The sequence below is a fragment of the Syngnathus leptorhynchus genome, chromosome 17, assembly GCF_054491065.1.
Source record: "Syngnathus leptorhynchus isolate UIUO chromosome 17, UIUO_Slep, whole genome shotgun sequence".
Taxonomy (NCBI): Eukaryota; Metazoa; Chordata; class Actinopteri; order Syngnathiformes; family Syngnathidae; genus Syngnathus; species Syngnathus leptorhynchus.
The window spans coordinates 4936260-4963805 of NC_141211.1; the positions used below are offsets into that span (position 1 = coordinate 4936260).

The 27546-nt window shown below is 41.7% G+C and overlaps 1 protein-coding gene across 14 annotated transcripts in view; it reads right to left on the reverse strand.

Annotated features, from left to right (window-relative positions):
* The window catches only part of auts2a (activator of transcription and developmental regulator AUTS2 a), a 156059-nt gene that overhangs the window by 40172 nt on the left and 88341 nt on the right, over nucleotides 1-27546 (reverse strand). For all 14 annotated transcript variants that reach the window (XM_085935101.1, XM_085935109.1, XM_085935105.1 and 11 more), the window contains one exon: nucleotides 23218-23247. In XM_085935101.1, the coding sequence (XP_085791227.1) occupies nucleotides 23218-23247 (30 nt within the window). The remainder of the gene's footprint in view (nucleotides 1-23217; nucleotides 23248-27546) is intronic.

The window sequence follows — 27546 nt, forward strand, 5'->3', positions numbered from 1 at the left end:
CCAAACCGACAAAGCTCATTATTGGTGTTTTGTTTTTACATTACGCTTATGAAAGATTGCAATAAAATTTAATGCATAATAGGGCACGGTTTGGCTAACTAACATTGTTATTTGAGTCGAATGCACAGACAGGTTGCATCATAATAACACGCACATTTTTAAGTTTCATTTTCAGTATTCTCTAGCAGGTTTCATGCATGTCGTCTAAATAACGGTTTTGAAATGAATTTGTCATTTGCAACTCACCAGCACTATGTACTGCAGTATATAACATCACGGGGAATTCAAAATCTTTAACGTTGAGTAAACAAGCTATCGACTGCTTAATTACACCTGATGTGACATTTCCTGTTACCATAATGAATTCAGAAGCGCGTTGATTAAATGCAATCAACGCAATTCCTAAAAACAGCAGGGGTCTCTGAACAAAGATTATGTGTGGATGAACAACGGGTGTAATCACATGACATAACATCTCATTTGCATTCTGTATGAAAACTAGCAAGTAAACATGACGCCATGCTCTGCATAAAATAAGCTGTGGATCATGCTGGCATAAAATAAAACTTACCTCAGCCACCACTATAACCTTTCTGCAAACAATAATTCCAGCTTCCGATTCCAAGAAAAAGTCAAATGAATATCACAAGAATATCCAGAGGGGAGAGGGGGGGGGGGGGGGGCGGAAAACTTTCTTTGTAAAAATAAAAACAATTCAAATATCCATGAACACTTGAAGAATGGGTTGCCAGTGCCTGGCGGTTGAAAATAGCAGAACAAAACATACCAGTTTATCACAAAAGCGAACTCTGACAAATGCACAAGCTTCGCCAACACACGGACAAGCATGACAATGGCCCTTCAGGCTATTGCCTACTTGTGTTGGCTCTTGCACGCTGCTGTGTCTGTCTCTCATGCACTCTCTCTCCACCACAGATGGCTTCTTGTGAGTGCAGGGGAGGGCAAGGCAGCTCCACAGTAATCCCCAGCCACACAGACGGAAAAGCTTGTTACAGCACTTGCTGATCACCACAAAAAGTCAAACCCGAGCCAGGGAAAGGTCACCAGGAATTAGGCAATGCTCAAACTCCAAAGGCTTGCCTAATTCCCCTGATAAGCCCCTTTGAAATTCAACCTGTTCTGGCTACAACTTGGGCTCAACCTTGCCTCCGAGTAAAACCTTCCACTAAATCTAGCTGGAACTCATTTGTCGAGGGGATAGCACACACACACACACACACACACACACACGCACACGCACACACACACACACACACACGCACACACAAACACACACACACACACACACATTCCCAGCTGCATACAGCGTTGACAGCACAAGCGGGGCTTTTCCCGATGACTAGACTAGAACAATCGACAAAAGACTCAAATCAATGAGCGGCAATGTTTGAAAGGCACCGAAGCTGCCCAGACGCAGCGTGGGGGCTTTACAACTGAGCTCCTTCGGACGTAAGGGAGCTTTGTGGCCGCTTTGGACTTTACACCGGACTTGTTGTCAATTATTCAGTTTGAATAGGACACTAAGGGGGGGGGGGGGGGGGGGGGAAATAGAAGCAAAAAATTGTAACAAAACAGCATGACTGATGAATACCTAGAGGAATATCTATGTTTTAATAAAAAATAAATAAATAAATATAAAAAAAGGAAAATAATGATATAAAATTATAATAAAAGAAATCACATTTGAATACAAATATCTGTGCAGTCCCGGGTAGTCACCAGTTGGCTGTGCTGACAAATTCTCTGCAACGCCTTTGGTTTATGGTCGAAACGTGAACAGCATGGGTCAGCATGTCAATTTCACTCTCCCTCAAGACTTTGTGATTGGCGATAAATTGCACTTTTGAGTGGCCTTTTATTGTAGGCAGCTGAAGCTAGATGAAACCCGTACCAAGAAGTAAATGTAAAGTACATTCTAAAGGCTTGAAATTACACTGAACCACAAGAGCAAATATCTGCCAATCTCAGAATGTGCTCACAGCATTGGTTCAGGAGATGTTTCATTGTTGGCAAAGTGCGGGGGAACCAGCGACGGTGAGCCAAACAATTGGCCAGACAAATGATTTTGATGCAGAAGGCCAGCAAGGTATACAAATTTGTCTTACGGTCAAATTCGGACAAAAGAATATAGCACCGGAAATATGGAGGCCAACCTAAGTTCATTCATCATTTGAATGTAGAAGTGTGTCTGTATGCAGAAGATAAAGACCAAAATGACTGATGGCAAGCGGCCTTGGCCAGGGGTTTTTCTCGAATGCTCCTCATTAACGGCTCATAATGCCTGGCAACTGCCTCTCGCCGCCCTGGCTCACTCTCGTTAGCAGCTGGCAGCAAGGTGGGAGATGAGTGGACATTGGCATCATCCCACCTGCACTCAAATACAGCATGCGAGAGTAGAACGGCAGAAAAAAAAATGAATCTGACATGGGTGGCACGAAAGAGGGGAAAAAAAAAAAAAATCATCATCTCTGTAGATTTAATTAAAGCGGGGGTGAACAGATGGTGAAAATGGAGTGACTTCCAACAGGAGGAGATGGCTCATCTGTCTGGGTTCCCAATTTCGTTCTCCATACTTCCATCACTTCACCATCCTTCTCTCATGTCAGTTCTTGGCTCAAGTCGACGCTTCATAACTGGCAATATAACAGATGACAAAACCAAGCGGCTCAAATGGGCTCTGGGAGGAACGTAGATCTTTAGTGGATGGTTATGGACTGAAGACTAACTCTGCATCAGTCCCGGGACATTCTACTCGAGAACAGCTAAGATCTTATTAAAAAGGTAATCCGGGCAATCCCTGTGTAAAATAAAAGAGCTATTTATTTAAGATAGAGAACTGCCAGGCGCAGTTCTAGCCAGACAGATGGGAAGGTCACTCAGTGTAGGATTTTAGATTTGAAAAAAAGATCAAGCCTGCCTCTGGCTCTCTCATAGAAGAAGTCTCTTTTCATTAAAATGTAATCATCACCGCACAGTAATATGACCTTCATGGCTCCATGTTAAAAGGAGTAAAAGCAAAGCATTCAGCTCTTTCAGTCCCTGTGGCCATTCCACAACGCACAAAGAGATCATAGAAAAGCAAACGAAAAGCATTAAATGAATTCAAAGAATCGGCGAATAAAGGCCGCTGCACTTTGCACGGGAAGATAAAACAGTAATGCCACGCTTACACATTAAAACGGCACTGTGATTTCTAACAATCTATTTTAACACTACACCAGATTGTAGCTTTGATTGACATCCACCGTCTAAGAATCGTCAAGCCTCACCTTTTTTGTAACAATGCTATTCCTTGAGCATTTTTCGTCCCGGCTACCTCAATTCCCCGCTACATTAATCTCATTATTCTCCGAACCTTTTAACTGTTAATGCCAAATGCAATTTGTATTCTGTGGCCAGGCAAAGAGCTTTAAACTGATTATCCCAATTTGAACCATGGCAGTCCTAGATATTGTTGAGTCTGAAAGGGCCATCTAGCTGCTGAATGGGCTTCTCATATGCCTTCTGAGTTTCATGACACAATGTTGCGTCTGCTTTGCAAGGGATAAATTAAGCGTGTGAAAGTCTAAGCAAAGCCCTCATTTTCCAGTTAATCAAATCTTCCCCTAATCAAATTAGCGCGCATAATTCCTCTGGATATGTGGTACAAAAACAGCATTATCCCCCTCTCCGGAGCTGAAAGGCAGGGAATCAGTGTGGTGCCTCTCTCTGCTCTGCATGAGCTGCCCTCAATGGAGTAGGAGGTCCAAGATGAGGTGGCAAGGGGGGGGCAAAAGGGGAGGGAATGGCTCTTCCCGGTGGCGTAAAAGAGAAAGGCAAGGCTGGGGTAAACTTTGGCACCGCCTAAGTTCCCAGCTCATTAAAAAGCCTGGCTCATTGGCCCCCTCCAGGGAGCACTGGAGCGTTGGCTAATGAGGTACTTGTTTAATTTTCTTTCAAAGGCCTGGACATCTGTGACATCCCCCCCCCCCTTCTAGGTCGCAGTCCCTCCCATTTCAACCCCTCAGCCTTCAACCCCCATACCTTGTCTTTTTTTTCTTCAACCGCACACAAAGCCCATCTATCAATAGGCCGCGGGGCTCTCTCTGGTTTGATGAAGTGTCTCTCATTGAATAAGGCAGATAAAGGAGTGCAGAACAATCGCCATTAACTCTGATCTCTCGGTCTGAACAGTCAAAGCCCATCATGAAAATCCAATAGTGGTCAAGCTAAATGGATAAATGTTCACAGTCTACCGTAACGCTCTAATTGATTTCCCTTCATGAGATAATCCACTCCCCTCAATGCGTTCCACACACACCCCTTTTCACATTCTGCAGATATTTTAGGGCTGGGCAGGAAAATAGAAAGATGAATACCTAGTGTAGATTTTGAGGAGTGGCCCTCACGTCTCGTGATGATGTAACGGAGAGGCCGAAGTCTATTTTCCTCTGTCACAGTGACCTTTATTGGAGTCTCGGCCCGGATATCGGAGTCCCATAACATCTCAAGAGACGTTAAAAGGCACCTTGCTCGCTTGCGTTAATGGAATTGGAATTCAAAGCAGCTAGCGCTGTGTCTCCCTTCATTGGTCACTTCCACTTATTTCATAATGCGTCTTGATTCTTTCATTATGAGAGCTGTCAGACTCATATTTGCTCTCTGATGCCCCACTAATCTCTGAAAGCATCTGCAGAATACAAATGTGCCTATACTTCCTCTTTGTCTACACTGATCTTCTTGTCTTTGGTGAGGATGAGCTATTTACAGAGGAGGAAGTCAGTGGCACATCCTGAATCCTAGTTGAAGCCGGTTAAAGAGCCTCATGAAAACATTAGTCAATTTGCACAATGTAAACGGCCCATAACAATGTGTCTTGGGGTCAGCGGGTCAAATCCATGGATCATGCATCAGCTGGCGCGTGGTTATTGTTCCGCTCGGCCTGTCAAAGCGAGGACATCGGGGGCTGAGTTTGAGTCTGTGTGACACAGGGAAGATGTGGAGAAGAGACACGGTGGCCTTCAGGGTGATGCTAGCTAAAACACCGTGCTATTGTTGGACCGACACCATCTGGTTTGTTTAATAAACCTTTACCACCCTTTTAAACGGAGCCTGGAGTTAATTTCCTGAAACAGTATGCTTATAAAACAAGAAAGCAGGCTTTAAACCAAAAGCAAAACGGTTTAACATTCACAACGGTATCAATGGTAGCAATGGGTTTGCAAAGTTAGCCATTTCATATTAATTACTGTAAAATACCAGAATATCGCTATTAATTTGAGGGAAATCGTTTTTAATCTTAAAACTCTTTATTATAACTCGACTCAAATGTGCGAGCGTGGTCGTAAAATTTTGACTTTGGATTCACTTAAACAAGCTACAAATAAAGAACCCCTGAGCAAACGACATTACCACACAATACTAATTAAATAACTCAAAATATTTTCCCCTTATTACAGTATAACAATGATGCTCAAATGTTATAGTGTGAAATAAATTTACATACAGTGAAACATTAAATAGGTTGTGCTTAAAAAAATTTCAGTGTGCATGCGCACCAGCGCACCACTTATGTGCAGACCTACTTTTCACAAAATTTTGGCTGTGGTGTTATTTATTATTAATGTACCAGTTAAATGTTATAATCTTATTAGTGATCTTATTGGACATGTTTACTAGACTAGCTGATGTTGACCTTTGACCGTATGTTTCACCATTAAGATGAATGTGGCAATGTGGAGAGGCAGCAGACAAGCAGGCTGTTAAAGCTGGACATGGAGTCAAAGGTCAACCCTGGGGTGATGGTGCTAGGGTTAAAGGTAATGTGACATTATCTATCGCCCACCGACAGCCCAAAGGCTTTTTGCGAAGCTAATATCCTTCTATGAGCCAGACAAAGAAGAATATTGTGTATTACAGACTGTATAATATTATGTAATAAGATTTTAGTTTTTGTTATTAAGGCTTATTTTTTGGTTTCCTGTCAATATTCCAAGAGCCACCCCTCATGAAACGGGTTTAGAAAATCCCTTCAAGGCCAACGACTTGATTGATCAGACAAGACAGGACAGATTAATAGACACCTACTTTAACCCACTGACAATGTAATCTTGAGTGACTGATCACTGTCATGTTGCCGCACTCGTCAAACGGCGAATATATTCCGTGACTTTGAGCAAGGAAAAGCATCATCTGACATGTTTTGGAGTATATCCGAGGGAGTTGTCAACAAGTATTTTGTACTGGGAAAGGAGAAGCGAGTTAACAAAAGATTAGCGACTCCCAGACTGCGTTTCACAACCCACATAGAGTAGATATACTTGTTTGAGTGGGGGACGACAACTCACTTCTCCATGCTTGATCCAGGCATTGCCTTCAGCTACACTTGTGCCCAGAGCAAACCAGGGTAGTGGGAGGAGAACATTTTGTTATTTTTCTGGAGGCGTGATGGGAGGTACAATTTCATCTTGGAAAGCTGCCAATCTATCAACTGACTGGAAAAGGAGCCCTTGAGACAGACACTGTTCTTCTTCACAGGTCTACATTTCCAGGTGTGGGATTGCATCACGATGGGTCGGCATACTTTTGCTTGCTCGTTCTAAAACTGCGAGAATAATGCATGATACGGTCTCTGGCTTTGACACTAGCCTGGAAAAACGTCTGACCTTATTGGAAAAAAAATGCATGATAAAGTTGAGTCTACACAAACTTGGCCACACTTTGGGTGAACAATTGACGCAAAAGTATTGCAGGAGTGACTTCTATTCCTTTATTTCGGCCGAAATGTAAAGATGATATGGTACTAAGAGATCATCGGCAGTAGCCTGACCATACTAACCGTGGGTGGATCTCTGAACGAATTTATCCGCATGGCATCAAAATGAGAACATCGACCAGGAACAATGGCAAGTGTTATGTTTCCATTGTATTTGAAGACCTGCAAAGTCATTTATTCCCATTGAATACAACAACCAGATATTCTGTTCATCTCGATTGGTAATATAGTTGCCATTGATGATTATTTCACCTCGTGAAAGGTAGCCATGGTGACAATGTGAGCTTTACGACTTGATGAATGAATGAGCAGGTGTGTCATTTGAAAATTCCCTTGGCAGATGCAGTTGCGTGCCTGCCTTTGATTAACTTCATTAATATACATGCCTCGCTCTGATACACAGGCAGCGGCATATGGTAAAAAGCAGGAACAGGAAAGGAGTGATTTGCTATTTGCTCTGGAAAACAAACAAGCCAACAGGTCTTAGCAGATGGCGCTGTGCGATGCTGGTGGGAGGCAACGTGCTGCATTGGCGTTGGCGCCAAGCAAAGACGTTCTCCTGCGGATCAAAAGAAATCGCCCTCAGCCTGCTACGCGGTAAACGTGGCATCCGTCTGCTTTTTTGTCTGTTGATCTTTTCCTCCCAAGGTGATCTTACCTTGTGATTTCAAAGCGCCAAACGAGTGTGTATTTTGGCAAGTTTCAGCGCCCGAGGCCAGATGCTCTTCAGAAAACGGTTTAAAGTCGAAATGCGTGATGGCTTGCTCTCATTTTCTGCTGCTCCTTAAGTCTTCCCTGAGCATGCCTGCGAGCAAACTTTCCCTCTTTGCTCCCATTTAAATCGGAAAGTTGCCGGCTCATTTACATTGGTAATAGATGTTAGTTATGCGTCAGCAAGACAGTTTGTCTTGTAGCTTTTACTTTTAAACAGCATGCATTAATTACCCAGGGAGTTATTACGACTACAGCTTCTGTAAAACACGACAATATCAATTATATAATCACATCGAATGTATGGCCAAAGTACATGGCGCCCAACCGAGTCATACTTTGTATGCATCCGCTGTAGTAAAAACCATCAAAGCCGGGATTGGCCTGCTGAGCCACTCGAGATATTGTTTCCAGCAAAAATAACAAGAATCGCATTTCAACTATGGTTGCTCTACATTGTCTTCTGTGACGAGGCTCCTTTCATGTACCTTTTATGTTGCAAATTGAGGTCTATAAAATATTAGAAACAGCTCTTGTTATGAGTCAGTTCATCACCTTGCGCTGATTTGCATATATTGAGAAGATTATGACGTACCGGTTCAAATATTTGCGAGTGTTTAGTCATGGGAAATTGACTATGTAGGCCAAAGCTGATGAACGTACTGCAATGCGTCACCGACAAAAGAGGAGACTAATAGAAAAGCGAAAGCCTCGTAACTAAAATGGTTTGGAGTGCATAATTAGCCAGCAGGTTTTTTTTTTTTTTTTTTCTTCTTGTCAAACCCATTCCCCAAAAGAAAAGAAGACTGACTACTTAATTGGAGGAATCAAATTTAGTCTAGCGCCCCGTCGGCTCAAACCTAGATCATTAAAGTTGCCGGCGAACCAACATCAAACACGAGGCGGCATTAATGAAGCAGATGTATTAATTTCCCATTTATGAGAAGCTAAGCAACTCACTACCGCTCCCCCCCCCAGGTTCTCCCTCTATTTTTCTGACAGCACTATTAATGATCTTTAATACCCCACAGGCAGTAATAGGCCCCATTGGGAGAGCTGAAACACCGCAATTTGTATTGAGGATTTAGACATAACGGGGGGGAAAGAGAAACCAGAGCGATCTCGGGGACATCTCTGAGGTGCTTGATCAGGACCGGGCCTCGTAGGAGCGCCTGCCGCTCTAGCGTATTAAATGACAGCTGCGCGATTAAATCAAACTTTCTCCTCAAAAGGGCCAGAGCGGATGATTGTCACTAACAATCCAGTTGCTTTTTTTAAACACCACTGGGAAAAGAAATCAAAAGCAGACAGCACAGGAGGAAAAAAAAAAAAAACTGAAATGCTGCTTGGCTGACATACACATCCAGAGACAGACCAGAGCCAAGTCCAGGGAAGACGACTTGTCACCGGCAAATCTCATTATGCCGTTAGCCACAGTGCATCAGGACAAAACAACGGCAACACTATGCATCATTACGGCAAGAAATATTACATACCATAAAAAAACTAAGTGACTGTTTGCTTTGGGATTTGCTGTATGCTGTCACACTGTCATCGTTGTTATTTCCGTTTTTAGTTCAGCAAGAATGAGGGCAACTAGTGATAGCAATGAGATAAAAGTAAGCGCACATGGCAGGTGGAAATAAATCCTATTTTGACCTTACATAAGTCGATTTATTTGTTGGAGCATATGATAGCACAGAAAAAAAAAAAGCCTTGGCCAATATTAACCTACAAATTAGATATTATATGCTTTACAGATTTGCTGCTCTCTGAAGCTCACCCTTAAAGCTGTTTGTTTGTTCGTTTGTTAATTCATTAAGCTCATTTGCAGCTCTCTGGAGACTGCGCTGGATGTTTTGCTGCAAGTATTTGCTTGTGCTAAAGACAAAATACAGAATGGAATCCGGCTCGAATGAGTCATGCAACATTAAGCACAGTTTGCCTTCAACAAAGCTAACTTGAAAAACATGACATTGTAAATTACGATCCACCTTGGCTTGTTGACAAATATTAAGCATTAAATAAATGATATTAATGTCATTCATTCTATTGAAGCTTTGCACATGAATTTAAGTTCAAACGGAGCCATTATTTGCAAATGTTTAAATCATAAAAAGTATACATCCAAAGTATAACAATGACGATTTTTTTTTATGAAATACTAGTTAAATGCACTCCATTATAGCTTTAAGTCATTTCTCTCAAAAGGTAAACAATATGTCATCATCTCTGAGCTTCACTTGATCAATGACTTTATCCACCACACACATCCCAAATAGCCAACAACTTGATTAGAGTCATATCAGGATTGATGGAAGCTCTTTTGAAGGATATAAATCAATTAGAGAACACTGTCCTGAACCTCCACTCATTTAACAAAGGAGACATCAAGCAATGGAGCAAGAGGCTGGAACATTTTTTTATTTTTTTTTTACCCCGTCACTGCTTTGCTTTTGCTGAGGGTGCAAGTGCTTGGGAAACATTACCTTCAGGGTTTATGATGGGAAGACTTTCCTTAATCTGTTCCCCGATGAAGGCACACCCACAATCACATTCTTCTTTCATCCCCAGTACCTTCTATCCGTCTGCTGTGATTTACAACCAGTATTCAAACGCTTCTTGGGAATTGATTTCCAGAGAACTGTGCCTAGTGCCCGTTTTTTCTTGTAGGGGCAATACTGATCATGCTATGGATCATTAGTCGAGACTTTTTTTTTTTTTTACCTTCTCCCATTCCTTTGAGTCAATAGTCATGTATCCACCAAGTAGGACAGTTTGGTCCAGTTCCGATTGTAATTTTTAAGAACTTCCACCATTAATGTTTAATACTGCTATGGTGAAATGGTAAGTTCACTTTTCAGAAGGTTTTGGTTTTACTGAAAAAGCAAGCTAGATATTGACCATTTTGTGTGCCACCAGTTCACACAAGTAAGTGCTGTTGGCAGACCAGCAACTGGGAAAGATATTTTTTTCGGGGTGGGGGTTCTAACCCATATCTCATTTGACAAATCATATCCTACTTATATCAGGAAATAACAAACAAGAGGTTTGAACGTTCTCATAACAGATGTTAGTGTAGATAAGAAGTCAACAAGAGGGTATGAGTAGAGCAGTAGAGCTCATGGTTATTACATCCCCCCGAGGAACAATATGGTCTGATTTGTTGCATTTGCCTTTTGACAATGTGCCAAATTAAAGGACTGATTGAGCGGCCATGATTTATTTTGAAAGAAAACGCTCACATTTTTTTTTTCACCCCCATATTTTTTTTTCGAGTGCTCAGCAAGAGGCCTATTTTTCTTCCTTGCTCACTCACACTCTGCAATCTTAGAATTGACAGAACAATAGAATAACTCCAAGGTTTAATGCTGCTGATGGTGCTTATTGAGTCTGAGGGCCCCAATCAAGCAGACCACATTCACAATGAACACTTCAAGAATAGAGCTGCATGAACTAAAATAATAGCTTTGGCATATTAAGAAATGTTTCCAAGACTTAAAAGGCGCAACCATTGATTCTGGACTCTGGAGAAATTGCACTTTTGTGACGGAGATAGTTACCAGTCGATACCTCACAGATGAATATTTGGCATTATCAGCCAGGAAATGAACTCATCCTTGTCAAACAACCATTTGATTGGCTGAACTAAAACAAACAGCAGCAAAAGTCTCACTCGCCAGCCTGCAACGGCTTTGGCAACAGAAGCTTCTCGTGTTCAAACCGGGCCGGTTCTGGCAGCATGCGCTGGCTCCCGTGATTTACAACAGCATTTAAGTGAATCTAATAAGCAGAGTGAATGCTGCCCGACGTTTTGGCATGGCCCGTGCTTGGGCCCTAATCATTCAAATATTTTGGCAAAAGCCAATGCCCCGCTCCTCTCTAAAAGAGAATAATGAGACATGGAGCTCTTAATCACAGCAGATCAGTTCAAATAAATGAAAAGGGAATCAAACGCATTCTTCGCTGAGGCAGCCGCTATCTCCGTCCAAATGAGCTGACGGCGAGCCAGATCCCGGAGATGGGAGATTTACCCAGGAGATGCGGCAGATTTTCCATGACTCCAGAATAAGTGCCTCAATTCTGGCAGCCTTGGAAGAAATTGGGCACAGCTTTGTGCAAATTTCCTCAACTTGGATGTTCACAGATACGATACATCTATAAAAACCCAAATATTCTGGTTAAGCCAAGCAAAGTGTGCTCTATGATTTTCACAGTTTCTTAATTGAGCACTCCTCAATTCACACCTCAGATGCTTTTTGGAAAGCTACGTGCTAAAAATGCGCGAGCTCTGTCACCTCATCCATACTCAATAATTCACCACACTGTTTTCTTGCCAATACGAAATCCTCGCGCACACTCACGCACCTCTTTGCTCAGACAGCCTTTCGAACAAACGATGCTGTCAGTTAACAAGATGGAAAAACATTCTGTTAATTTCGCCTCCCTCCCCGTCCCCAGCGAGGAGTCTGAACGCGTGGATACGAAGACTGGATCACAGCTTTCCTGGGGGATGCCTGACACAAGACAGGCTGCCAGTGACATGATGAGCCTCGAGACTGCTTGCAAATTCTTGTGATGTCACTTCCCACTCTCGACAGCTCTGACACCCCGGCGCGGGGTTCTGGGTGGATGAGGAATAGAAGGAGCTGCTGGAGTGTTGGTGGAGGTGGTGAGAAGTGGAGGGCAGATGGAAGCCTTGATGAGAAGAAACACTGGTGCGGTGTCTGCGCGCCTCTTCTGTTTTCTTTAATGTTGCCGCTTTTATCAGCAGTCTGAGCTGTCAGCGGTAATCACGCTTGTAGCAAAGAGCTGAAGAGACGATAAGCCCGGCCTGTCAGAGGCAGACATATGCTGCTGCTGCCTTTCTCCTTGTCTTTCTTTATGCATGATGGCATTCTCCCCAGAGAGAAGGCAAGAAAAGGCACAGAATATGGATCATCCTCCACAGGGAAGATGGCGCTAAAGCTATTGCATCTTATCCCTCCTTAAGCTGCGATGTGTTGTGTCACGCTATGGTGAGCCAAAGAACCATTGTAGGGTAATTAACGCAGATGTTGTTGTTTTTTTAAAGTGACTGTGATAAATAAACCACGGTCAAGTACGAGGACTTGGAACAAAAGAGTGTTCGATGTGCATTTCCAAAAAAATTCAATCAAAACACGTCCACGGCATAGCAGATTTAGGCAGGACACAAATATTCAAATAGGAAGGCGGAAAATTGATCCTTTTGATCATTTGGTGCAAATTTGGTGTAAAAACTGCAACTGCAGCAAACAAATCATGTAACCATGGTAACCCCGTACAGGACAAGTTGAAATAATAATAAGTGCCTGGTTGGAGGTTTCATAGCACTTCAATATCTATAACTCTTATCTTTGAAACAATAAAAAACTAAAATCTGAAAATTAAAACGAGTAATCTGGGGACTTCTTTCCCCTACAGCAGCATTGGAAAAAAAATCTCAAACGTCACATCATCCACATTAAAAAAAAAGAAAAAAAAAGAGGCTTCATGCCAAAGCTTCTGGAACCTTATATCTGCACACGGATGAATCATAATCACGCTCATGTAAAACATGGCATGTGTCCCATCACATGCATGCCAGGTGGTGTGTGACAAATAAATAATGCAACTAAAGCAGCAGAATGTCACCGGGTATTTGGTTACCAATTATCTTTCTCTTGTGAGCATGAAAAAGGGGCTGTGCATTGTTTACTGTTAACAGAGCTAATTGAATAATAATGTTCTGGCTCCACCTGTTCTAGGTACAGAGGTGAATGACTGTTGTTTGCAATAGATGAGCTGCCTTTGCCAATTTCCGTCCAAATGGTCTCCTTTCCTAATTGTTAGCGTGAGACCGAGAGGCCTGTTCTTGGTAATAGGCATTCAAATAATGTGGCCCAACCTGCGCGGGGGTTAACCAGCTAATGTCCTCGGTGCTGCCTTCTGTGTACATGAATAATGCAGATCAGGTCCCTAAACAAGCACACAAATGAATCTATAAATCACCAAGGTCAGAGAAATCTTATTAGACCCCAACAGGCACACACACACACATTCTTGTTTATGTGTGTCATAGGAACTCCTAAGCACTTCTTGGTTTATCCATTTCTGCTTTATTCTATTTTTTACGATCACATTGGTGCTCAAGGCTTTGGTCATTGAACAGACACGGTCAGTAAAATACAAGTCCGAGGTTGTGCAGTGCTTTGATAAACAGTGTGAGGAGATTGATAATGATATTGCGTGAGTTCCATTAAGGATACTAAAACAGGCACCAAATCATATATCCAGACACTCTCTCGGGCTTCTAATGTATGCACCATTACTTAGATGACACACTTAATTTTACCACTAGCTTAGAATTTTAGTTTGTTTATGAAAATGGGTCAAAATCATCCATGCCATCATAAAGGTCATCACAAATTGAGCTAGTGACTAATCCAAGTTAGGGTGGACATTATGCGTATGTAATCAAGTAAACCAACTCAGTTTTATTTGTCATAGCGCCTCGGCTACGAGCTCACAGAGTCATTTCTCTTTCGCCCAATTACAAATGAGTCCATTAGTGTGTCTGCAGTGAGCCCTGTGCTGTCTCCCAGTAATGGCTTGTGAGATTTCCATCATAATCATAATGACTCCCAGAGTAGCCATGAGTGCAGATGGAAGGTTGCTCATAGGTAATGAGCTATCTCATAACCCAAAGGGCACTTCTTTGCGTTTGTTATTTTCAAATGTCTGCCTACACTTTGGTAGCTTATGTACATCGTTGTTGTAGTAAAGTGTTATTTTAATACTAAGGACGGGTATTTATTTACAAGCTTTGCATCTCAAGCTCTCTATTTGTTAGGTTGCAAGATGAAATGACCATAAAGGTTACATTCTCATGAAAATATCCAGAGAAATGTAAATGGATGAATAGTTCAAGGGCATAACGTTTTATTGAAAATGACATTTCAGGTGTTTCCATGTGATGATGCTTGATGGTTACCAAAATAGTGGCTTGGGTTGCAAACTGCAGTTGCGAAATGACAAAAGTTGATTGTGACACTTGACGACGGTCAGCAAATGCCATCTGCAACTTCATTTGCAAGCTGACATTCTGCCGTCGTCTCTTTCCCTCGGCTGTGTTGCTTTGCCAAGCAAAAAAATATCATGGCCACTAGCGCTAGAGTGACTCACCTCTAGTTGCCATTCAAAACGCATTACATTTCTTTTTCGGACTTTGCAGCCAGCACATCTGCATCTACTGCCACTTATTCTCTCCACTGGTAGGTGTTCAATTTTTGAGGTTCCAGTCTACAAACATCTCTAAAGTTGCGAACGGTTTGTCAATCTGAACTGCAGAACCAAGAAGGCTAAAACAAATAATGCTTATTCAGCCTTTTTTTTTGGGGGTACACTAGGGGGTCAGCTCCACACTCCTCTCTCGGGAGGTCTACCATCAGCCTTGGCTTTAATTCAAAACCATTCGGGGAAAGAAAGAAAGATGTTTGATTTATCCCTTATTACAATGATTCTTAAGAATGTGCCAGGCAGCCTTATGAATTCATCCATCTCCATAAGCTTTCTCACTTCCACTTAGGCCTCATGTAATCTGGGTGAGCCCTCTTATCACTTCATTTGTACAAGCATACTATCAATTCCTGTCCGGCATCTGGGCCTAGGGGAATTAGGGCAAGAGGCTGGATGCGTCCGTACGGCAGACAGCAGACTGATTATACCTTTAAAAGCTATCCAGTAGCTCACGTGGGTACCCTATACTTACAGTATTAGAAAATATTTTTTCCAATATAAAAAGGGAAGTGTTTTATTGGATTTTTTTTTTTTTTAACTATAGCTCACCATCACCTTAAAATATCCTCATCATGAGTCATTGATGTATTATGAAAAGGGACACTTTGCTGGTGCCTGCCTCGTAAAGGCAGACAATGGCTGGTCTTAATAAGAAACGGAATGGATCCCTTGAGTGTAAAGGACCCATCAAGCTAGGGAATTTTATTTAATTTCCCCGGGGCCGTCTACGTCTTGTACACATAATTAGAGCCCAACACGCAATGCTCGCTGTGTTTTGTCAATAATTCCCCCGGGAGCAATCAGGGCAGGGGGTTGGACATGCCTCTGTGACCTGGGCTACTTGCAACAAGCTCAGCCACCTAATTACACTGCCTCTAACAAGCAGGGGGAATGATGTTTGATGGGGTTGGGGGGGGGGGGGGGGGGGGACGCTGGTCTACAGTACAGACCCTCCTCGGAGCCCCTGATGTCATTAGGGTTGTTTGTGGTTGCCGACATGCATGCTGGGATATCATTGTCCTTCTGACAGACCTCCTTTGCATTTAGGGACATGGTGGAAGGAGGTGGTTGCCATATTTTTGTCCACCATTTATTTGCCTTTCAGCGTATTATTGCGGTGAAAGTCAAATTAAATCTTACAGCAATAATGACAACTATCGATTGTCAATTGCTACTACTTAATGGTTTTGTTTTTGCCGTTTGGATGAATAGCTATTAAAATGTTAGGATGCAGTAATTCACTGACTCACTTTAACAAAGTGATCATTATTGTAGTTTTGGGTTTTTGTGGTGCACACAGAATTCTGCGGATGCCCCAAAAAAAGATGAGCTCCCCACAAAGGATGAAGACAGTAAATTAATTCACGTTGGGAGGTCTTTTACAGACATTCAAACTTAAAAATATATTGCATTTTGACTGTAAAAAGCTTGTAAAAATAACAACAGTTTAAATCTTGGATGACAACATTGCCTGCAAGATGCCAACATTTCACTAAGTTTGTGCGAGATAATGATATTCGACTTCAACATCAGGGCTTCCAGGGCAAATCCATAAATGTATGAGAGCACCACATGGAGGTTACTGCTCACCAATCCAGTAAGTAGTCTGTCTTTGGTTTTGGTAAGATGAAGAGCTAAGAGCTAAAAATCACATAGCTTGTATCTGTCACCCAACACAGCAGAGAGAAAAATGATTTTCGATAAAGATAAAGTCATTTTGTGTGGGTGAAGTAAGATTGCTTAGGAGAGTGAGAAGTCAACTGGCCAGCAGGTTGCCTGCAGAAATCATTGTCTTGACAAAAGCAGCAATAAAGGGGCAGAGGTCTGTGAGAGTTAATGACCCAGTTTGCCGGGAGGAGCTGATGTGTAGGTGAGCCGAGCCTTGACTGACATCCGCCGGACACAGTGAGAAGCTTTAACTTTGTCTGAAAACTCAGAGGCCAGACAGAGATGCAACTGAGCGCATGAATGAAAACATATAGGCACTGAAAAAGGGCTCGCTGAATAACAACAGTTTTTTTTTTCCTCCGTCCAATAGGTGACCAGTTTCCAGAGACACCGGTTTGAACCCGACGACTAACGGCATACATTATTGAACAGCAGTAACTGGCAACACTGCCTCATAAATAGAGATGAGGTTCTGCTCCCTGCCACAAACTCCGAGATGGTTTCATGAGCTCACTTACAACAAGTTGGCCTCAGGTTGGTTAGTGACTCATACGGAAATGTTTTGGACAAAATATGTTGCAGGATTGATGGTGTACGGGACCTTCCTTTCACTCCTCACTTTTCAAATACAATAACTTAAGTCCACGCTAAAGCCTCGCTACACGTGGGCAATCACTTGAAAAGCATTTGATAAATGGAGATACTTTGCCCAAGACGTTTTTCTTTTCCAGGTCAGGAAAGATGGAGATTGCATTTCTTTTCACCAGAGTGAGCATCTCACTCCAAAAAGCATACTTGTGATTGAATTATTTTTCCATTCCCTGTGTTCTCACCTTGCATTGAGAATTGGATTATTGCTTTTGAGACACAAGTCACTGCTACATTTCAGTTTTTTCCACATTGAATTTCAAGGGCTTGCTTTCCTCAAATGTGTAATTACTCACTTTTATTGCTGGTTGTGGATGACTGATGAGAAGGATGAGGAACTAATACAGACTTAAGATGATCAATTTGAGGTATTTAATGCCATGGTGACTATCATGAAAGCTGATGCAAAACAATTTAAAAATACAACCACAATATAATTTAACATGTGATGACTGTATAAAATGTGCTGGCAATTTTAATTACCGTAATTTCCGGAATATAACCTTTGCATTTTGCACGAGGTTTGGAACTCTGCGGCTTATAGTCCGGTGCGCCTTATCTATGGATTTTTCATGATTTTTACGATATTCTAAAAGGATTTTTTGGGTAACACTGGGAATAAAAAGTCCGGTGCGGCTTACATATAAGCAAAACAGGATTTACGGTACTTTCTGGTGTCAACAAGAGGCTTTTCAAAAGAAAAAATAGATAATTATGGTTTCAGATGTCCCAAGCAGTACTTTTAACATATTTTATTGGATATTTTTGCAATCGAGCAACCACAGCTTGAATTTTGGTGGTATGATATTGATTTTGATCAGCCCTGCCCACACAAAGCATATTTTTGGCTTCGGCAAAAGGCGTTGGAGGGAGGTAGCATCTGCCGAGTTGTGGTTCCCAAAACTAGATTAAGATGACAAGATTTGGAACATATTGAAACAATAGTGCTGACTTGCCTGCAACATCAAACTGTTACCACATGCGCAATGTGTGGCATTTCAAGTCCCTTGTGAGTGACAACAACCCAGCTGTAAACTTGTTTTTTTAAAGAATACAATGGAATTTATTAGGTCTGGATCATGTTTTGTTTCAGCACATGAAAAGAAATGGCACTATGACAGGGTAGATAATTCATTGACAAAGACTTTTTGAAAATTTAGCCATGTTGATGTGATGTTTTTATTGGCAGTTTAAAGAAAATGTTAAATCATTGAAGTCAGTTTTAATTTCAGGCTGGCAGACCATGACAAGTTTTATTCCTGCAAGCACTTTTAAAGATTCTTGTTTTTTATTTCAAGTATGTTTCTGACTGGAGCCGTCATAGCGCATTAGTCTTTCAAATGACAAAATAGCACTGACAAAAAAAAATAGAGGAAATCGTAGACATTTGAATTGAGGTCAAATAGTCATTTGACAAAAGGCCATCAAAGCTTATGGGATTTGAAATTTGAGAATTGAAACTCTATGGTGAGATGAACTACTGAGCAATGTAATTTTAAACTTCTTAAGTTTGATTTGGAGCCAACCATCTCAAACAAAACTGTCAACTCAGCGTTTCCTTGCATCAGTTGAATTTTTTGGTGGTATCCTAATTTCTAACCACAGTAAGGGCACAGTTATATCAAACAGAACTTTAGCTTTCAAACGGTTTCAGACTTCCCTCAATTTATTGGAGTGTTAGAATTCTCTAATTTAGTTACATGTTTGTTTGTGTTCCACTAACTCTGCCAACTTCATTTTACACTTACGGGGCTCTTCCAAACCTTCCATGCTGAAAAGTATATTTACCTAAGGTGCAAAACACTTTTTCAAATAAACCTGGTCTCCATCACGTTTCCACCTGTTGCCAACAGTGTGTACAAGCTATTGAGTGAATAAACTCAATTTAGCACTCCCTGTTTGAAACTTTGGTAAAGCAGGACGTAAATGTGACTATGTTAAAAAGGCCAATGCATAAAATCCACTCTGTCAAGTCTCATTTACGCTTAAGTCGTCTTTTACTTTTAGTGGTTATACATAATCCGAAACTATATATTCGGTCAAACAGGATGAATTGTGTTCAATTAATCCAATATGTTAAAAAATATATACTTGCATAGCATCCTGGCCTTTTTGGGCGTCTATTTCTATTTAATGATCGATCTGACATTGAGGGCAGAAGCGTCTCCTTCCTGACCTTTTCTGTTTTGATATCCTACTTGCCTGATGGCCATATTACTGCGCTGCTGGGTGGAGAAGCCATACTCTAGTGCTTTCTTGGCTTGGGGGAAGCGTGGACAGGTGCATGCGTACATTAGCACATGTGCTGGAGAGTGTTGCTGCCTGCTGGTCAGGTCATCCATCAGATGGATGCATAGCACCCCCCACCCCCATGGCCCCCCCATCAAGGGGGCTCTCTGCCAGCCCTACAATCTCCACATTAATTTCTCATCTAGGGTCCCCTAATGAGCTCCGCCTGCTCGTACACCTCGGAGACTCTACTGATTAGCAGAGGGGGGTGGTTTGCCATTTGTCAACGGCCAGAGATGGCCTTTAAACTGCAGACCTTGCTGCCAAGAAAAGGAAGATCAAATGGTAGGTGTAAGAGGGAGTGGAAATGCTATCACTACTTCTGGATTTTTTTTTTTCTGTATGCTGTTATGCTAGACATCTTTCTCATCAAATTGAACTCCGATTGATTCATTCCTAAAGAGACCATGAGTATTTCAGAAGTCGTGAAATGTCATTTAAGGGGAAGTCAATAATATGTGCCCCTCATTAGTCTTACATTCTGATTAATACAGCATTGGTAGAATATGAATTAGGCAGAAAAATCTGCCGTTTTGCCACTTGCTGTCAATTGAAACTGACAAGGCAGTGCTTAAAAAAGCCTCAAGTAATAACCGTCACAATTCGCCTGTTTTCTGGGTTTGGTCATGTGATGTTCTTGAGAAGATACAGAGAACAACGACTGAATCAGGAAAATACTACTTGAACAACTGAACCTTATTTGGGGTTAATCAGAAGCACAGCGTTTGAATATGACCCAGCGAGAGTTTTCAGTTGGTCATTTTTTTTACGTTCCCTCGTCAATGATTCATCTTGGTTCCAATTTCATTATACCACAAAAAATAAGTATTGAACCAAACTTGTGTGTGGAGTACTTACATCCACTGAAACTGGTATAAACGGTTTGAGTCGTTATGGGATAACCCCAAAAGACTCCTCCTAGTATGCAATTATGACAATATGACAGCATAAGATTGACTTCCGATTGGCCTACAAAGCATCCACGAGATTGGCAATTGGGCGTGATGAGACGTAGCTCTTTTTCTTCTCCCACATCCAACGCAGTGACTCATTTCCTGTGGCTGTGTTTATATACCACGGCGGTGAGCCATGTTCCTGTGTGAACGTGCCTCACAGGGAGCAGAGATTTGCCACTTATTGGATGGAGGGGAGCCGTGTAGGTCTGTGACACCCGCTAACCTTGGACAGGGCTACTGGGACTCGGTGGGGGTATCCATCACTGTGGCAGCCCTGAGACCCAGACCGGGGGTAAAGCCACAGAAGTTGCAGGGGGAGGGAAAAAAGCTAGTAAAAATTTAATGCACTCCGCAGAGCGGTCATGTCATACTTGGTTATGGAAAATAATCCCAGATGCCTGCAGTGCTAAAATGGAGCTATAATGTGCTCGCCTCCTAACCCGCCCTGACAGCCATGATGTACGACTACCATTACCGGAAAATATCACTTCAACTAACCCGTGATCCGGCTCCGCTAAGGGTCATATTATCCATGAGGAACAAATTACACTCCCCCAAAGTAAATACAAATTTCCTGCACTGACTGAGTACAAAGCATAAGGGGGAGGAGGAGGAGGAGGAGGGGGCCGGGCGGGAACGTTACCTATGACAACGCTCTGCAGAGTGACAAGGATGATAAAGTACATGACAAATCACTGGCTGACAGGGTACTCTAGTGCAATCAGCCTCAGCCTCAACCTAGTGAGCACCCACTCAAGCCTGTAAACACCACTCTCCTCCTTTGGAGGGGGGCAAAACACATAATCTTTTAACGCTGACAAGTTGCTCTTTCCTTTTTATTACTCTTCTTTCCCACTGCGGCGCAGCGAGGGCGGGTTTGGGTTGGGGGGTGGGATTGTAAACTGGTTTTATGTACAGTGCTGCCAAGTCGTTGAGAAACACAACTCTTGTGTGAGAATTGCCAGAGGGCAAACACAGCAAAACAATAAAGGAAGATAAATAGCAAATTGTATTTTATGTCAAGGACAAACGGGTTCTTCCGGCTGCTCCAAAGCATCCACTTAGATCCCTTGCCCCAAATGACTACACACATTACGCTACATTTACGGTAAGGTCTGGCTTGGCTATGAATAACAATGCAAATATGTTTAAAATAATAGCACATAGAGTTTGTGGAGGCACTTATAAATAATATAAATATAATATAATATAATATAATATAATATATTATAATATAATATAATATAATATAATATAATATAATATAATATAATATAATATAATATAATATAATATAATATAATATAATATAATGATATGATATGATATGATATGATATGATATGATATAATATAATATAATATAATGACAAAGCCGTACAGAAAATGGATGGATGGATGATATAATATAATATATGAATATTTCTAAAAGCTCCAATGTGATTAATACCTGCAAAGGCAGCAAATCTATGAATGGTTCATTTGAAAAGCATTAGAGCGCCGGCGCCTATTCATCCTAAAATATTAAAGTAGTCGTTTTAAGATGCCACTTATAAGCAAAATCATTTAAGCGGTAATGAGTCTAGAGCGACTGCCTCCTGACGATATTATAAAATCAAGGCCCAGACTGTGTAGCTGAATGATGACGCTTGAGTAAGTGTTTAACATCAAAGATTCATTTTTCGAAGTCTGAAGGGGAATGCTTCTCTCTTGCGCTAGCTACACCATGTGCAATCGCTCATTTTCTAGATATGATATGAAACTATTCCAGATGCTGCATGCTATTGTTTTAGAGCGGGCACAAAAGGCTCTTAACAGTTTCCAAGCACGCACACACAAATAAGATTGCAGACACACACACACACACGCATATTCTGAGATCCAAATAGTGTCTTATCAGAGCCTGGCAGTCGACATGGCGGAGACCTGCTACACAGGCAGAACATGATTTCTCCAGGGAACACTTTTTCCATTTCCCGCTTTTGAAGGGAAACTAAATAAGCCACGTTTGTCGTCACTGGAATACATTTGACCCATTAAAAGGATTTCTTTTTAGCATCCTTCTCCACGACGGGGTTGTGAAGTAGACCGCCTCATCCAGAAAATGCAAATGACAACAGGGGGTATTGGGTGAGAAATGAAAAGGGCCTGGTAGGAGTAGATAGTGACAGAAGGTGATGAGGTGAAAGAGTCATGTGGGAGCTCAAATGACTCCTTAACAACAAGGCAGAAGACATGTCACAGGGGTCCCCTATTTACTAATTCACTCCTCTTGTTACTTTAACACGCAATTAATCAATGACAGCAAGGTGTAGTCAACGCTGTGTGTCAGAGGCGGACCGAGTGAATTAATCCAATCGGTTGAGGGATTACAGGGCAACATGTTCTCTCCTGCTTCCAGAAACAAACAAAGAAAAACAAAAGACAGGACCAATTTGAACGGACAACACTGAGTAATGACTCAATTTGCTGCACTGTCTAAGCAAGATGGGGGGAAAAAAAAACCTATTTATTAATTTATGATGATATGATCATTTGTATTAATGTCTGAACTGTGTGACAATTTTGAATTCTTAGATATTTTTAGTAATACTTGAATTGTTCACATTCATTTGACCTCAAATAATGTCATGCAAATACTTTTCTTATCAATTCCTAGATAAAACAAATATGATAATATGCAGTCGAATTTTAATTTTGAAGGTCATTAAGAACATTTATAACAAAACCATAATTAATTAAAGTGTGGTAGTATGTCTTCATAGGGTGTTTCATTATAATTGCATTTAATTGTCAGGCCTAAATGAACAGTGGATCTTTTTCAGAATTGATTCAGACACACCCACAATGGGATAAAAAATGTCAGGCTTACCTTACTATCCTGGTCAGTCTCCGTATCACACTGAAAGAAAAAAAAAGATACTTGATGAGGTTCCATGCATCTGAAACTATCAAACACTTCAAATTTATGGCATATTTAATCTTTCCAAGGACAGTGAATGTCATACATTGACTCAATCTTGGTAGGAAACTGTATTATCCTGCGCAAATGTGCCCAAGTTAGCAAAAAAAAAAGCTAATTGTGGAGATGGAAGCTCATGAAGAAGAACAACATCAATTATTATTCCATGGAATGCGTTGTTCCTTGAGGCTTGGGATGAAGAAGGAGAGAAGCAAGACAACCTTGTCAACGGAGACAGGAAAAAGGTGGCTAGATTTGATTTTTTTTTTTCTTCTCACACCCTCTTCCAATTTCAATTTCAAGGTCCACTTAATTCTTTATCAACTAATTAGTGTCACGCTGGGTGACTGGCAGCCCCAAAGTTGTGCATATGGCTGAGGTGCAGAGAAGCATTGAAGTCAGTAATGAAGAAGGCACTGGGGGGGAATATAGGCAGGGATTGGCATCATATATTTGTGAGGATGAAAAGATTGACAGCTCTGGGAGTGAGCGACAGAAGGCACTTCTGTCTTGGCTCTCCATCTTTCTCGTTTCAATCAAATTTTTTTTTTTTTTTTCTGATCTGGAGCCTAAGGTAGAAGGCTGTCCATGTGGCTGCTAGGGTATGTTTCTCAGGCTGGATGCTAAAAGGGGACCATGCGAGCTCAGCAGGAGCATAGCATCCAATTTACAGGCCTGTCCCACATGGCCCCTGGGGCAGCCAGCGGCATGCTGCCATGATGGTCAGCTCCAGCAACTCATAAATTATGCAGTGGCAATAAACGCACTGGGCAAACACTCCTCAGACGCTTCCTTGCTCTTTATTTCTCTCTCTCTCCCTCTCTCTCACTCGCCCTCTCCTAGAACATTCCGACATCCATCCTCAATACTGTGAACGCCAACACCCTTCTCGCCAGGATGAAAAAATGAGAACGGGGAGTCAAGGTTCTAATTAGAAAAGACAATTGGCCTGCAGGAACTTAGTTAGGGTAAAATTATGGAGGCACATACTCTTCCACTTTATTGGGAAGACTTTTGTTTGGGAGAATTCGGGGCCATTCATACAAAGGAACATTTGTGAGGTCAGGTGGTGCCAAAGGTCAAGGTCCACATCTTCAAAAATCTAAGAAAAACAATTCAGGGTAAATATACCATACAGTCTAGTTTGGATTTTAAAGTTTTACCGTGACAAACTAAGACAACCATACGACACTGAACGCATCAGTAAGAATGACAAAATGACATCATTGTCTTAGCCCATTTAATATTCTGTACCCTTGCAAGCGTGGCGAACAAATAGCTAAACAAATGCGTTTGCATTTCTATACATCCAATTTGCTTTTGGAATCAAGAGTAACATCTGCTATAAATTGTCAGTCGTGGCCTCCCACTCACAACCGACTAATGGAGCCGCAGACAAAATCCTAGTATTAGCTGCCTCGACAACTTCAATCTATTGAGGCCTGTCAGAACGTGACAGCACACTGAGTAGTCATTAGCGACTCCTCCGACGGTACACGCCACGCAATCGGGAACACGGGCGTGCGACAGGTTCAAATAAGCAACATTATTTGCGTTTTATCTATCATGTTGGGAGCAACTTTTTTTTTTTTCTCTCCTTTATCTCTTTTCCCCTTTCCTACTCGCGCAGCCGATTGCTTTGATTGCCAAGAGAGAAGCCGGCTGGAATGACTTGCCCTCGTTCGCCAAGCAAATGGAACATCCTAATGGAACTCATCGTATTATCCGATGCAAAAGTGCCATAGCTCATTACTTTAAGATAAAAGGATATCATTCTAGACGGCAAGCAGAATTGACTTTCTGTGCTGCGACTTGATGATGATTTAATCAACTGCTCTCTTTCACTTTTCATCCCGCCGCCTGTCGTATTCGCAGGTAGCGCTAAACAAAGCGCTCACGCTGCTAGTGCGAGGAGAGAAAAGAAATTGCTATCATTATGTTCTTTTCCATGGGAATAGAGGTATGTAAATTTCCCAGAGCAACAAATGGGGGAATAAAATAGAAAGTTGATAAAATACCTTTTATTATAATAAAAAAAAAGAAGCTGAAAATCAGGCTTGACATGCAAGCACAAACAATAAAATCAACCTTTCATGGGAGGAGATTTCACACAAAACAAAAAATGCTAACAAATGACTGTATAATGATAAAAAAAAAAAAAAAGAAACATCCCACGCATACAAACAAACCTGAGCTGTCACTCACTGAGTCATCATCGCATAAATAAGGAAATATCTTCATGCAGGGGAAACAAATGCCTTTTGATATTTTTGATTGTAGTATTTTTACACAAAAATCAGAAATGGACATTTAAAAAAAAAAAAAAAAAAAACAGGTCGATGTGGTGTAAACATATCTGGCAATGATTTAAAATGAGTTCCTGCTCCAATCATGCTTAATGCCAACTCATGAATAAATCACCAGCACCTTATTTGAATGCTACACATTAAAAAGAGGTCCGTTCTATTCCAGCAGTTTGACATTTCTTCCAAAATAATCATTTTCATGTAAAATCACAACAGTGGTGCCATTGAGATCGACGCAGGTAGATTTTTACTCAAAGCAACCGTCACATACAATAAGCAAACCATAAGTCCAGGAACGGGGTCCAGCTGACAAAAGAAAGTGCTCTCCAGCATTTACAGAGGGCAGTATTATAGTCTATAACAAGAACCTCATGTTGAGTTTAAGTAACTCAAGATTGTCAAACATTAACTTCAGCTCTAAGAGTTGTTGATGTTGGCCAGTATCCGAACGGAGCATTCTCATTGGGCTCTTACTTTTGGCCGCACGTTCCTATAAATGTCTTTACCTTCTGTCTGAGCATCAAGCCTTTGTTTACATTGCTTTTGAGTCAGAGTGACTTGTTCGTGTTTTAAATCCTCCCCATATGTGAGTAATACTTCTTGAAAAGCAGAAGGGAACATTAGAAGGCATGCACCGAATCCGAAATGTTACAGCTAAACGATCAACCGCAGCAGCAAGTCACCGCTGCAAAAAAAAAAAATCAGAACTTCAGACCTAACCACATCACACATATAAAAGAGGTATGCAAGTCACGACATTACCTTTGCCAACAAAACCTCAGAGAAATCCTTTGGTCTGAAATGACTAACATATGATATTTTCAAGACAAATATGTTGAAAATAATGGAACCTTGAATTGAATTCAAACAGTGTGTCATTAACGGTTTGGTTTCTAATCGGCCTGCAGAGTTATCCATTTTGCTAAAATGCAACTGCATGTGAAGTGGTTACACATGGTCGCCCCCCCCCACCCCATGAAGCCTCAGGTAAAGCTGCTCTCAATCCATGACCAAATAATTAATTATGGTTGATAGTGGTTTCATGAAAGCATCCCTTTGCTCACAGGATGGGGTCTGTTTATCAGGCTGAGCCAGGCTGTCCTGTAGCATGGCTGAAGGGGTTAAAAAAAAAGAGGGGGAGGAAATGCTTGCATGCCTAGAACCTGGAGTAACAGCATGAGCGATGGCAGCCATTGCCACGGTCAACTCTGACGGTGGCAATTTAATGAGGTGTTGTAGAGGGCTCCTCGCTCCCCTCCGTCCAACAGCTCCTTCCAGATATAGCTGAGCATCCTGATGGTTTTTCGGATACAAACAGTCACAGGGCAAAATGGTACCCCTCCCGCCCCCCGCCCCTCCCTCCTGGTGCATTCTGTTCCATCTGCTGCTGGGGCCTGGTTGCCGTCGACCGCCTGCCTGTCACAGCGTGTGTGGAAATTAGCTGGGGAGGAGGTGCTCGCTTGTGCTAATTACATTTTAATCATTGGAAATGTGTTGGCAAATCAAGCCTTGATTGCCATCTCGGAGCCCAGAGCGCCTCTCCGCCATAACGGCGTGATATGGCAGCATGCCTTGTCTTACTGCTGGCCATTGGGGCAATACTACATTATTCACAGGGACCAAGTTGACGAATGGACATTTTTGTTTGACATGCCAATTCACAAATTCTGGGCGCAGATGAATATTTCAATTGTCGTCCTCTACATTTTGTTGTGATGTTCTCCACAGAGCAGTGGGAGAACATACACATCTAGATGAAAGGCCCAAACAAAGACTGTTCAAAGTCACAGGTTAGCTGAAGCTTACCTTTTGTTGAGTTCTCGTCCCATTTTTATCGTATATTTTCAGGCGTACATAAAATCATTTGATCTTCTCACCGATCGACATTGCGTCTTATGCTGATGGATATTGAAGTTGAATAACGTTTGACTTA